General features: G+C 35.3%; 1 protein-coding gene across 8 annotated transcripts in view; it reads right to left on the reverse strand.

The window, feature by feature from the left end:
* Nucleotides 1-15,403, reverse strand: part of VPS13B (vacuolar protein sorting 13 homolog B (yeast)) — a 484,692-nt gene that overhangs the window by 242,398 nt on the left and 226,891 nt on the right. For 6 of the 8 annotated variants that reach the window (XM_010577053.1, XM_010577051.1, XM_010577055.1 and 3 more), the window contains one exon: nucleotides 10,501-10,648. In XM_010577053.1, coding sequence (XP_010575355.1) covers nucleotides 10,501-10,648 — 148 coding nt within the window. Of the gene's footprint in view, nucleotides 1-4,807; nucleotides 4,888-10,500; nucleotides 10,649-15,403 lie in introns of those variants that run through there. The other 2 variants (XM_010577058.1, XM_010577052.1) reach the window with 2 other exon arrangements.

A 15,403-nucleotide genomic window follows, 5' to 3' on the forward strand; every position in this document is an offset into this window, starting at 1 on the left:
TCACACCATCTTCTCTGTGTAGTTCAGGCCCTACACTACACATATTACAAGGTAAGAATTAGGAACAGCTTGAGTATCAAGAAATATTAAAATAAAAGAGTTACTGGAGCATAGAACTCCAGAATACAAGTATGGGCAAGGGCAAGAAAGGTATACAAAGTCACTGTGAGACTCTAGAAATCTCACAGGCAGGAGTGTTTCAGGTCGGGATGAACAGATAAATACAATGTAAAACTACATGTTCTACAGCACAGTCAGCAGGGAATATCAACATCCTACATCACTGAACAAGTGCATTCCTCGTGAGTGGGACCTAAAGCTAGGTTTTGTTCCAGTCTCCCATGTTTTGTTCACTGGGAAACACACACTCTGCTAATTCTCTCTCAGTTCGGGGAATCAACTTTCTAATGCCAGAAACAGCTACCTGTGAATTAAAAACAAAATTAGCTGGCGAAAGCACCACTTGTTTCTCTCCATGTATGTGCAATTCAAACCTTAAAAGCTGATTCAAATTCCAGAAATACCCATGATTGACAACAGCTTCACTGTAACAGCCCATACTCAACCAAAAGAAAGCCTTGAACCCCAACAAACAGATAAAGAACTATTCAACCAGAAACCATGAAAAATAGAGAAGTAATAAGAAGCGTTTCAGAGCGGAAAGAAGAAACAAGCACAGAAGTAGCTCCTGAAAAGAAGAATGAAGTCCTCTGTTCATTTTTCTCCTGTACTGTTAAGTCCCAGAGTTTTGTCTGAAGGGACGCTGGGACAGAACAATGTCTTCATTCCCCGCCAGGCAAGGCCATCAGTAGAAGACAGTTGCTAAGAGACTGTGGGAGTTTGGTGTGGCTATCGTGTGCTTGGCTAGTCCTCTACAGTAGACGTGTAGACTGGATCAGCTCCATGTGTCTCGGTATGAAGGTTAATCTCCTAAAATAATTATGCTACTCAGCTACTACTGAACTGAAAACCTAGGAACATTTCCTGGCACTGTAATCAGCCTTGTGTTGAAGCCAGGAGCCAGTCAGCAAGAGCTAGATAGAAAATATGATTTGTATGAAATACTTATAAACTGATGAGGGGGGAAAAAAATGGGGGGAGAGGGGGTCCTGCTTTGGGTTGTACAAATTGAATTTTTAAGAAAACCAGTATACAGGAACATAAAATGTTTCTACTCTCATCTTCTAGTCCCATATTGTGTGATTGGTATTTTTGTAAAGATATACACCACAACTATTTCAATCAACTATCAATCACTCACAGGCTGCCTCACTCACCATCAATTTCAGAACACACACTGGTAATGAACAGACTTTTTAAAAAGGACTGATCAGATCCACCAGGATTGAGCTACCAGAAGCAGCAGCTTTCACAATTCATTTCACAATTTATGGTTAAAGTATAGAGGGAGTTCCAAGTGGCAATCCTGCAAAATTAGTCATAAACGTACTCTCTTTGTAGGAGATGCCACTAAGCAAGACTTATAGGTATAAATTCTAGACAGAGGTATATAGACATATGCCTCCTTCTTTGTGTTTTTTTTAGCCTGTTGGGAACTGGTTGCTTTAGAAGTCTGATCCATAAAATACTTAAAAGTTTTAAAAATAAAAAGATCTTTGGGGAAAATGGTGCTATTCTGTGCTATTAATATTCAGTTACCTAAGGAACACGAAAGGGAAAATAAAACTTTTGAAGTGTGAAGATTTGGGGCAAATTGACATTTCAGCAAATAAATCAAAGCAGAAAAAACCACAGATTTTCCACTTCTGGGTTGAGGACTACTCATTATCTGTACTCACCACTGGCCTCATGCTTTCAGTTCCTCCTCTCTCCTTACAGTTAGCAATTTAACTAAAGGAAGGTAAAATACAATGCTAACACCTTATTCCTAATTTGTAGGTGGTACAGATCTGTCATGTCTCATCCCTCTGGCAAAAGATGACTCATTTCTCCTGGCCCACTGTGTGCCTCAGATACCTCACGCATTAAGAGGGCAGCAGCTTCTTTCTGGTTGGAAAAGGTTATGCTGCTGCAGGCAAACCCGTACTTTCAGTGATCCCCAAAAGCTCAGAGAGCTCCTCATGAAAGACAAGGTTCATAGGCAGGCACTCATGCAGCAGCCCGCAGTAGGACAGTCTCTCCACCATCCCCATCGTATGACCACACTCAAAGTCCATCTGTCATATGACCTCAACAAGCTGGGCAAACTTTCCTTCCCACATCACATCATCTGTCATACAGCTTCTCACACATCAGAACTAAGTTAAGCTGAGAAAAATCCTATTGCAAACTAATCATAGTTACTAAGAGGCCCTGACAGCAAAACACATGGACATTAATAGTATTTAAAAGAAGAAAGAAATCAAAGGAAAGCATGCTGTTATTACATGGCTCTTTCTGGAAAGATTTTTCCTCTGCTAAAATTAGAAGCAGTCTCCACAGTGTCAAAGATCTCAATGGGATTTCTTAATATCTATTCACATTTTCATGCATTAGATACGGCATTTTATCAGAAATAAAAACAAAAATACAAAGGTGTTTGCAACTAATGCAAGCCATTAAGGAACTGGTCAAGGGGTCTAAAGGATTAGAAATGAGATTAAAATGCAGTGGAGGAGAAAATTCAAACTTCAAACAACTCTGAAAAAAATCTAAATGGCCTACAGATTTTTTTTGCGGAATATTAATTGGTTTCTCCATATGTAAAAAAAAAAAAAAACAAGGCGCCCCCCCCCCCCCCCCCACTTAAAACTTACTTGCTCTTTTCTGTAAACCAGCAGGTTTTGGTTTCTATGTATAATATTGTGCAAAAGTAAAAATTCAGTGAAACTTGTTATATAAAAGCTTGTTTGTCCTTGGGTTTGCAGTCCAATTTTCCTCGTAAGTCTACATATTTTTATATTTGCAACACAATAAAACTAAACATATATGTCTATATAGAGAGATATATGAAGGCATTACAAACGATTCACACTTTTGGGTATATATATACCTCTGACAGCCAAAGAAACAAATTCTGTTCTCAGTGGAATGCATTCCATATAATAATTTTGTTCCATGATTTAATATTAAAAAATTATACAGATGCAAGAAATTGCAAAAACACAGAGGAATATCTTGTTAAAAATACTTCCTATCTTCATGTATTATTTTTTCCCACAATCCAATTTAAAAATAAAAAGCTGATTTAATAGCAGGCTCATTGAAACCATGAGGTGAAGCTCAAAGCTGTATTTACCAATATTTTCTGAACCATCAGTATCTATCAGAAATGTTCCCATTTTATTTTAGCAGTATCATAAAAGAAGTCATTCCCTAAACACCCATTCCTGGATGACTGATATTAGAATTATTCATGTAAATGAGATTTTTTTTCTAAGGATAGACTATGATGATCTGTATGTAAAAAACTTTGCACTCTTCATCACGATGCTTGAGAATAAAAGCAGTACTTAACTAATTTAAATAACAGAAGGAAGTCCTTTCAAGCTTATAAAAATACGCAATATATTTGCCCCCACACTGAATAGTCTGCATAAATAATTTCTTTACTGGGCTTTGAGCATTTTTGCATTCTACTTTATAATGGTGCAAAAATACATTACTTTTATCAATCAAGATGATAATTGAGCCACACAGTCTCTGACACCTAGCCAGAGCAAGTCCTTTATATCCAGGGAAACGGCAGCAGAGAGGTGTAGTGACTATATTAGAATGGTCATTCAATGAGTCAGCAGCAGAATAAGTGTTAAAATACAGAGGCTTTTGACTTTTTACGCAACATGCCTTTTTCTAGAGTAAACAGATATCAGTAAACAAAGACACATGTGATATCAACATTGTTGTGCAAGCAGAAAGGATCCTTCTGTGTGAAAGTGGGGGTTGGCTAGGGAATGGCTATGGTCAGCATTTTCCCCCACCAAATTCTTAATGATTGCTGCACTATTTCTGGCAAAAAAATACCTATTTAGTTCTAGGAACAAAAATAAAAAAGGACTGAGACTTTCGTGCAAATCAATAACTGCCATTCATAGGCAAAATTGAGCTACTATATTAGTAATTAAAAAAATGTGATACATATGTGTTCATATCTAAAGTCCATGCCTGAGTTTATCTTAATACTGCTTACTATTCCAAATAAATTTTATACTATGAAGCAAGAATTTCAGGCTTTGGATTTGCAAGAACTTTTCTGGTAAATGCAGGAGGAATTCTGTCTAGATTTCTGCCTTTTTAACAATACATTGAAAGTTCCTTAGTCTTTTAAATATAATCTAAAAATAAACACCCACTTTTTCTCTCTCAACTTTGAATTTCTTCATACAGAAAGTGTGGTTGATATACTACGTTGCCTTTGTGTTACTAATGTTTTTAAAATCCACATACTGAACTAAAGAAATCGTGCCATCATAACACAAAAGTCAAACATTTTACTAGCTATGAAAACTCACAATAATTAATTTTCAATATAGGTATGTCACTGTCCAGACATTTAAAAGTTACTATAAATCATCTGTGCCTGGAGACCTTCCTTTTAAATAACCCTTCCAAGAACTAAACCCCATTTATAAAAATATAAAAAATCCCAGTAGTTTCAGAAACCCTAGGTAAATGTGCCTCAGATTTAAATTCTTGTATTTTACTTTGCCTATTTAGCATCTATTTAATTTCATTCACCTTCCCAAATAAATCATCAGTCATACATTTCACAGCAGGCATGAATAAACGATAATCATTCAGTTCATTGAGCAGAAATAGTGACCTACTAATTCAAATACTTCAGATAATCCATTGATTTCTCACCAGCCAGACTTCTCTCACATTTGCCAGTTTTTTGCATTCCAACAGCTCATTTTAGCAGGAATCTAGTTCAGCATTCTAGCTGTACTTTAGGAAAAAAAAAGTCAGTAACTGCATCCAGTTGTGCTAAGTACAGGTCATATTCTGCCACACTGTACTCAATAGAAACTTATTCAAATAAAAACACTAGCACAGGATCAGTTAGTCTAAATAAAATAGAGACATGTCTACGTTTAAAGCTTTCTCTTTTCTCCACTTCCATGGTGAAGTATTTAATAGTGGTTCAGAAATATTTAATGTGTATACTTCAAAGGAATTTTAAAAATTACTTGAGTAAAGCTTTCAAAATTGAATTACTAACGCTTCCTGTAGCAACCAAGAAGTTACAGTTACAGTAAGTATCTAACTACCAAATTATAACTGTGTTATTGTATCTACATTATCACATGTTAGAAGTGATTGAGAGGAAAGGTGGGGATCTTTCTTTGCCTGGTTTCCTATGGAAAGAAGGCTCATGCAATCCTATACTCTATGCATATGCACGCAACTCCTTGCTTGTCCTCTAATTCCTTTTACATTTGCTGGTCAGTATAAATCAAATTTGACAGGATAAGTATCTCAAAGATACTGCGTTTCTACAAGCTGTGGGAAAATAAGTAAGCAGGGTAAAGAAGGTAGAAATTGGCAACAGGAGCTATGCCCTTATTAGAAATCAGTTTATACAGGACAGAGACTATAAAGGTCATCTAAGAGCTTTGAACTTTGTTATGACACCATCCTCCATCTGCTTGAAATACAAATAGTAGACTAGGTGTAACTTAGCACTTAGGAAACTTCAAAACTCTTTAATTATTTCTCAGTAAGAACAATAGTTCAACAGAACAAAATATCAATGTTTCAGAAACACAGGGAAGAGATTTTTCCAAACTGGAATGATTTCATCTCCTATATTTCTCTCCATATACACACACTCTTACACACCACATACACACTTCCTGCAGAATGAAACAATGCTGGATTCTCTTTTCAGCTTTGAACTTGGGACTGATACTGCATGGTAATACTGAAATTGTAGTGGAATTAAATGACCAGTGCACTCTCTGACCTGTGGACCTGATCAAGCTGGCCTATAGAAAAAAGCTGTGCAAAACCCACCATTGTTTAATTCTCTTTTGCAAATGCCCTTTCAATCTGTCCACCAGACAACAAAATGAAGCAATCACTGGTCACGGGCACTAGACTTAGTGATGAAAAACACTTGCCTGCTGTCAAACGCCCTGATGTATACTCAGGACATGGCTGAAATGCAGTCACCCCCTGTACCATGACCAAATACCTGGCTGTTGCACAACAGGGATCAGCAAAATTTTATATGACAATTGTACTTTCCGTTATGGGACAGGGCATTTAGTTTTCAAGTGCCTTTGTATGAGGCTGTGGGACCTACTCCAGCTGAAAGGTGCATGACTTCTTAGATGATACATTAAATTCCACTTACCTACCTATCCTGTGGCTATAAAAGTAGTCAACTTTCAGGATTCTGAGTGAGAAAAAAAATTAATAAACTTTTCAGCCTCTCTAAAGTAGCTTCTTTCATTAAAAGCATTCCTCATACTAAAGAGCATGTGCGAGGCTATTTTTCTACTGTTACTGAAAAATTAGATGCTGTAGTCACTGGGTTACACCTCACAAGACAGTATCAAATTTGTGTCTGGGATATCATAGTTACTTTCTAGCACTGCTTAATGTTTGATGTCACAGTAGATGTTGGTGAAATTAAATTTCAGTGTAATGCCTACAAAAAGACCTCACTAAGAGGCAGTAAAAACCCCTCCAAAACCCCAATTTCATCTTTAAGCATGGAAAATATTATTATATTTTTCAAAGTGAAAATAATTATAATAATTTAATAACTTAATATGAATGAAATCTACAAGTTATTTTAGTAATGAATGAGCACCCACCTTGGATGTGTGAAAACAGACACTTTGGCTTTAATCATTATTCAACAGTGTGCACAGGACAGCTTTCAAAGACTGCCCTATCCATCTGCTGTAGCCCATAATATCTTCCTGTATAGGTATGCTACATATACTATACATATTACATATTTATACACACATATAGCAATCATTTTGCCACTATCCAGACATAAGGGCTATACTTCTACCTATAGCTATGGGTCTGCAAATCACTTCTCACTGAACTAACGGAACTGCTGAATTGCTGAGAATGGGAGGACAAGTGGGTGGATGGAGGAATTGAGGTAAATACTACTTTTTTCAGAAAATTCTTTCTTTATCACCTTGCTAGTTCACAGCCACATCCTACAAAATTTAAACCATATATTATATTATCTTACTCTGTTTTTGAAGCCTTTGTGGTTAAGGAGATTTATAAATAACTACAACTTGAGACTTAAGAACTGAAACCTTGGATTTTCACAGACAGATACTATATAAATAGTAGTTTTGCTCTTTTCCCAAGCTTCATTTTTGGCAAGGTCCCAGCAGCCATTAACTAATAAACTGAACTCAAGATCAATGTTTTAAATCATTTTACAGCTGTGATTACAAACTGCTTTCATTTAATACATAGAGTTGGTTTCTAGCAGTTCTCAAGGGAGTAACTGCTGAGATCATGCTAGACTTGAGAAGGATAAATTCAAAATCACCACCAGAATAGCATGATTTTAAGATACAATCTCTTTCAATCTGCAAAGACTATGCATATGTGCTTGCTATCAATGCAGGAATCTCAGTTTTCTGACAACTTGAAGCATCTGTAGCTAGAGCCTTGATGGTTAAGAAATACGAGGCTTACAAGGATTGTTGCCCCTTTTACCTAGGATGCTTTTGCAGCATAGGTAGCATTATACATCCTAGACCTATGATCAGTGTGGTATTCCTAGTTTTAAAAAGTGAGACAAATAATGAAAGAAAACTGAGGTAGAAAGTAGATGAAATTAAAAGAAACGTCATAAAGTGAAAAATTGTGGGAGCGAGGGACCCAGAAAAATTAGAAAGGAGAAGAATCACAGGCACTCTATTTTTAGTTTAATAAACTAGTCACTCATTCACCATATTCCAGCACATTATATACATGTAAAGAAATGAATTGTGAAAGAAAGGATACACTGAAATTTCTCTGAGAATGAGGTCTTATCTATCACACTTGCATCCATCCAACCTTTTCTAACCACTGTAACTGGTGGCTTTGTAATCAAAGCAGAGACTTTTTTTGTGACACAACATATGTGTTAGTTTTTACCATCCCCTGTATTTTCCAGTGCAAAGCCAATTCTGACAAACAGGGAACAAGATGAAGTCTACAGGAAAAGCTTCTAATATCGCATGAAGTTTCAGGAGGCTATACACAGAAGAAGCCTACATGGCAGTGCAGTGTGACACGGCTCTCCTTTCTTTAATTAAGGGAAATCTGTGTGGTCTACTGAAGCAGACAGATAGCACCCATTTAAATAATTTCATTACTATACAAGGCTTTTGCTCTCTGGCATTCATTTTATGTTTTTATTCCCCATTTTTGCACATAAATTTCAAATACTTCAGGTATATTACACCTAGCATTTTATCTCCAGAATATAACAAAAAGGTAGACATTTTAAAACACAGGCTAGCCTTCAAACCAGCAGTGTCAGGCACACTACATCTTAAAAACAAACAAAATAGACCCTCTGCTATATGTGTGTAGCTTCACTTAAAAAAATAGTAACTTTTTTCAATAAATTTTTAACAGTTGAGAATTAATGAAACCAAGTTTAGTAACCTCTTCTTTAAAAGACTGCTTCTAATTAAAAAACCTGCTTAGTCAATGTTATGTCTTGAGAAAATTAGTACTATCACCTTTCATTTATTAGTATCAAACTTTATGGCATGAAATTATTTCATAGAGAAGCCAAATACCTGCTTAATCACAAAACCCCCCAACATATAGGCTAAACTTATTTGATAAACTGAATAAGTAAAGTAAGTGGTAGCTAACATAAAGGAAACCTAAAACTGAACTTTTCATTTTTGCAGCAACGTGTGTTGTACTAAGTAATTGAAAACACATCTTGGTATTGACTTCAAATGAAAAAGTAGAAGCAGCTGAGATGCAGAGAAATCCTTCTTTTGCTTTTAGGATGTTATTTATAATTTATCATTTTATTTTATCATTCCTGCACTCACACACAAATCTGAAAACAAAAGCAAAACTGATATTCATGGCATTTCTAGATTTTCAACAATAACATTTTCTTTTAGACTGTTCTGGTTTGACCATTACTGCAGAAAAGAGAATACTCAAGGTTCAGATTAACAAAGGCTGAAGATCAAAACTGGCTACCAAGCCGAGCAGGTACCAGACTAGGACACTAATTTTCAAAACTGAAGTACAAACTACTTATGCAAACTACATGCATACTTTCATAAATTGGTAATTAACACAAACTAACCTAAGCATCTGTTCATGCAAATAGCTGGGTTTGAATGTCAAATATTCAAATTACAAAAGTTTTCTAGTGAATTACACCTTCGTGCTTTGTTGACAGGCACAGGTAAAATTAACCTCAAGAAGAAAAAAATCATATAATTTATGATGTTGATATAGCAGAACAGATGATAAATATAGTTAAAAGAAGAATATACTTAGTACAGTCATTTAACTACAGGCAAAAATAAAGGAAATTCATAAATGAATGGTAAAAGTAACAGGATAGATGGTAAAAATAAAGGATATTCCTAAATGTAATAGAAAGAAATCTTTGAAATGAATCTATTATTTTACTACCAATGATAACATGACAACCTACATAATATTCAGCAAGCAGATTTTCTGGTTTTAATCCCTTTTAGTCTCAAAATAACAATTAACCCTACCACTAACGGACAAGATCGTCATCTCAGTTTCAGCAGACAACATCTTGAAGTACTTCATGATTATCTGGAAATAAACACCAATGCAAAGGAAAAGAGAATTTGCTAGTGTATTTCAGAAGGATTACTAGAAGTCTCAGCTGGATAGTCACTTTTTTTTTGATAGTCTCCTACTTTACTAATTGCAGACAGTACTATATGAATAAATAGCCCAGAAAATCCCAGAAAGCCATATCACCTTGATTAGTGATAACAAAGTTTAACTTTAGCACCCTTAAGTGGCCAGAAAATATTCTGAAATTTAATAATTTCTTGAATTCCAGAAACAGTAGTGCCAACAAATGCATTTTCTATGGGACAGTGATTTTGAAAATAGTCAATTTTAACTGTTTATGCACAAATCTTGACTTCCATACATGCCAGACTTTAAGCAATGTGAACAGACTGACTGAAATCAAAGAGATTAATCACAGTGTATAAGGTCTGATAAAATTATGGACTAGAATATTAAATATCAAGGCAAATACCAGATATTCTATTGAAAGCACATCTCCTTAATCTTGTTTTAGAAAATGTGTTACATAAAACTATCAGGGTCCCAAAGGTAGCACCTAAACGAAAATGAGAAGAAGATTAAATACATGTTTCAAAATTGCAAGTCTGATTATTTTACTTTAAAAAGTTGTAATTTTCTGGGGACTATTTCTTTAAAACTGAAAGTTGTTCCACAGTATTTGCACAGGTGACACTGTTCAACTGTAGACACATGTTATTGACGAAGGTTGCAAAGGCAGAATGGCTAGTTCCAATTAAGTGATCATACCTGTTACTGTTTTTGTTTTGACAGGACTGCTGGCATACTCAGAGGCTTGATTTGATTGCTGCCTTGCCAAAGGTGCACTTCCAACTGATGCTTCATCCTCTTTTTTTCGAGTTACTGACACACCAAGTGGAACAGTTCCTACAGACTGCTAGAAAAAGAAGCGCCTTGTGAACCACTCAAAACCAAAACATATTAATATTGAATTATGACACTGTCATGAGAAGCATGTCTTAAACTACATATTTTGAAATGTATAGAAGACAACTTGAAACAATGATTAGAGCACATATATTTTGAAAACAAATTATGAAATGCTGCATTCAGACTTGCACTTGTAATTCTTTTTTTTAGTACTGTTAGTCTGAGGAAAAGCTCTATGATAACAAAAAAAGTAAACTATAATTTATAACTTTAAATACCATGCCTGTCAGCCAATCAAGATGCACATGAATAAACCTGGATGATCACCAAAACAAAATAATTATCTAAATGTTTAATGGAAACTGGAAAATTTTAGCCAAATACGAAGATTCCAAAGTTTTGCAAAGAAATTTATCAACCTTCATTAAACTTCAGAAGAAAAGATGCATTGTTATTTATATATTATTGTATTTGTTTCTCATGTTTTAAATATATAATTTAATTCTGACCACTACTGATTTTGAATTGTTTTGTCTTTCAAGCATATCAAATAAATGAAAAACTGCTCAAAATATGACACTGTTAAACAAAACTGAATGCATTAAAAACTAGTTTGAAGGACTGAATCCTTATTTTAAGATTAGAAAAGAGTGATGTGTATTAATCCACATGGGTTCTAGAACTGGAGGTCCACAAATGAATGCAGTCTATTGGCTTTGTTGTTATTTTTTTTATTAATGCAAGCTAGAAAAGACAAAATCATTCAAAAACCTGGATCCTCAATTTTGCTGTACAGTTGGCCATTCACATTTTGCTGTAGCATTAGCTGCTACGTAAATTGTAGATGTATCCCAGTTGACAAAAGCAGAATACTTCTACCGTTGATTTTGCAGAGGGTTATCATTTAAAGAGGACAAAAGTTTTTTCTAAAGATCAGACATTAGGATTACATGCATCTTGATCAATTTTTGTGTAATTTAATTTTGTTGGTATTGGAGTGAAAATGTAATCCGTATAGCTGGGTAATGAGAAACCTCACACGTTGCATTAGGAATCTCTGTGGGAAACAAATTCGTGTGAGGCGGGCAATATGCTTGTAAATTTTCTCCAATAGAAAACAGATCACTGAATCAAGCAGTGTGCAACACGTGCACACATACAAAACCCTAAAACAAACAGAAAAATCATTTAATTGAAGGAGAATGACTTCCAAACGCCTTCACCATTTTCCACTATAAAAGTAAATTAAAATAAGAAGGACAATCAACCATTTAATCCTACTCCAGTGAAAACAATCAACTTATGTATACAGTGGTATGCAAAGTTAATAGGAAAACACTAATGTCAATGGCAAACAGAACTCTCATCTCTCCTCCCCACTCTGAACGTACAGTCATCAGCTTTGTCTCCAAAAGCACTAAAAAGTCACTCTGGAATATAGTAACATGCCACTTTGGTGTCCTCTAGCCATAACAACAACAAAAAAACCCCATCAGCTTTGAAAAGACAAGTTTTACACCACACAAATACTTTCCACATGCATAGGGAGAGAGAATCTGAAGTTTTGTAAACTTTTGTCAGACACTTTACATCACCTGTTTTCAAAATTTAGCACTTTATCTGATACAACATTTCGTAAGACAAAGCCATCTGCAGCTTTCCCATGACAGCAACTGTTGAGACATGATTTGGCAATTCTGGTTGTAACACTGCAAGAACATTGACTTGCCAAAGTGAAGCAAGAGTTTCTAAGAATCAACACAAACAATATAAGGCAGCACAAAAGACAACAGGATGGAAATACTGTCTGAAGAAGCAGTATCTATTTCTGAACCACTGAAGAAATGGATCAGCAAAATATAATAATAGTAAGTTACACCACTACTAATACAGTGAAAAACATCAAGGCTATCACAGGCAGACAAAGCTGGAAAAAATTATGACCAAATATTGAGTGCTTGAGTGCTAATCTGGACAATGAAACAGCTGTTTCATCTTTGCTCACTGAAATCAAGCCTGATGTTGCTGTTGATGACGCCCAGCACAATCTTGTCAGGTTTTTGGCAAAAGATTTCTGGTTAAAAGAATGCAGAAGATGAAAGATCAGTGGAAAAGATGGAAAAGGATCATCAAGATTTGGGTTTTAGCCACAAACTGATGAGGAAATTGTGGCCTGGGAAACAGCAGATGACAAGAGCCCCACAGCTGTATGAGAAGATGAATCTGATGGGAAAGGAGACATTGCAGGCAAGTGTTATCATAACCATTTCATCACAAGAATCCAAAAAGCTAGCTATAAAGTAATACTTAGTAAAGTTTAACACACCTACCTGGGACGTAAGCTTTATGGTTACTAATTGGTAGTGTTACAAGGAAAATAAAGAACATTTAATAAAGTTATGGAACTATGGCAACATTTATATGAGGTTTTTTTGTTGACACAAAGTCAAAATCAGATTCTGTTCTAGAATACCGACCACAGTTTTATCAATGCAATAATGTTCTGTGGTTATTATACACTGAATACTATATTAATAATAATTCATGGTACTCAAAATAAGAAAATTTACTACTTTTCCAGTATAATAATTACAATTAACTTTTTAAGCAGTGACTAAAAAACTACAGGAAAGCCATCCTTTTCCAAATTTAGATTTTATTGACACAAATAATCTAACACATTACACACCATGTTAAGTATGTGTACACAAAGCACACACATATGTATATGCTATTTATGCATGTAAATAGATCAACAGATAAAGGTTATATTTTTTATTTTACTTCATACTGTGCAGTCAACATGACTTTGGAAATGATAAAGATCTAAAATCAGAGAAAGGCACAGAACAATAATAGCTAAAAACCAATCTATCAAAACCACCAAGCCCCAAGTATTTCCTGATTTATGTGGAGATATGCCAACTAACTGAAGCTAAGATATCCTGTAAAGAGGGCTAGTGGAAATTTGCCCCAGGTAGAATAAATTAATATTTTATTTGGGATTTTTGGTAATTAAATATTTTATTTCTGAATTATAACTTCCCATGAGTGTGAGGCTGAAGAGGATGCAGGCAGATCTGGGAACATGAGAAATGCATTCTTAAGAAAGCTTGACCAACTGAGTAGACAAGTAACTTCCATTTGAGGGATGCCTATAGAGTCACCTCCCTGATAACAAACCAACAGCAAAAGAATATTCCAAGATAGGAATTTAAATATTATTACAAAAGGAAAAAAATGAAGCACTGGCTTGTGAAACATTGAATTCAGAAGCCTCAGCCCAGACATGGGTTGCCATCTTTGAAATGATACCAAAGCCAGCTATCCCAAACAGTGGATGCTGCATGCACACAGACTGATGTGTATATGTCAATGTAAAAAATCAGCTAAGTCTTTGTAATGGGGACAGATGGGAGTTCTACTCAAGACATGGTGTTTTGTGAACATCTAAGATCACTGTCATGCAATCACTATCTGACTCAGAGGAGAATATTTACCTATGCTGCAAGACTGCCCAAGCTGTGCCCGAATAAGCTCCAACAGCAAGGAGGATCTACCTTGCCCACCTTGTAACAAGTTCTAATATCACGAAATCAAAATCGCTGCTTGACTACAGTTACATTTCATTGTTTTAATTTCTGAGATTAATATAAGCACACACCTAAATTGCTTCAGAAAGCTCAAGCAAAACTAGGCATTAGGCCTAGTTCCCAATTAAAATGAAATTAATTAATAAAATTACATGGATTAAAACTAATTCCTAATTAAAAAGATTAGGCATGCCTAATGCCTGGGGTTCAGAAAAGCACCTTCTTTCCTGGCAGATGAACTTGCTAATTCAAATGAAATTCTGTGACTGCTTCAGGTAGGAATTTCAGGTATGCTCAGAGAAGTGTTCTGCTGGGATAAAAGACCAATCACTGATTAGCTGTAATCTTTCCAAACTTATGCAATAAAAGCATTCTATCACCGGTTTCAAGGGGCCTCTGAAAGTAGAAGATAAAAGGTTCAAGTCCCACATAGCTTTAGCTCCTTAAGTAAGCAGCAAGTTCATTCCTACATCCTTCAGAAACTTAATTGTGTTCCTTGGGGTAAGAGGTGACAGATTCTGATAGGGATAAACACAGTGCTTTTGGCCTGCAAACAATATCAGAAATCAAAACCTATTATAATTTGAGAAATCTATGCACACCAAGAAGATAATTATGTCTACCATAGAAACACGCTTGTTTTATCGAAGCCTTTCCTGCTATTGATCAAGGTAGGAGAGAAAAACTAGAACTAAGGAAAGGCAACACAGCTCTACCCTCAACAGCCAACTTTGCTGTAACATGGAAAAATCTTAAGTTTGGGTACTGAAATTTACCCTTACATTATGTCATTCATTCGTTGTCATTCATTATCAGAAGTGTTTGGCTCTTAAAGACACAAAGATCTGCAATATTCCAAAAGTCATCCTAAACCAGATCAGAGGAATTACTTGTTCTACATGAGTCAACTAACCAAGTCATAATGATAAAATTATTTCATCTTAGGCAAACATTCCAGAGAGACCTCTTATACAGACCTCTGTATGAAGAATTGCCCGAGGCCTACCATCGAGAGTTGGTAATACCCTCAGCTCACAATGAGCTTTCCATAAAGCAGTGAAAGGATTTTATAACACAGTAAAATTACTAAAGATAATGGTAGAGAAAAGAGAAAATAAGCAGAGAAAAAAAGTTTAAGGAAAAACATGGATTAAATTGAATTCTTAATG

The sequence above is a fragment of the Haliaeetus leucocephalus genome, unplaced genomic scaffold (assembly GCF_000737465.1).
Source record: "Haliaeetus leucocephalus isolate CR32 unplaced genomic scaffold, Haliaeetus_leucocephalus-4.0 Scaffold555, whole genome shotgun sequence".
NCBI lineage: Eukaryota > Metazoa > Chordata > Aves > Accipitriformes > Accipitridae > Haliaeetus > Haliaeetus leucocephalus.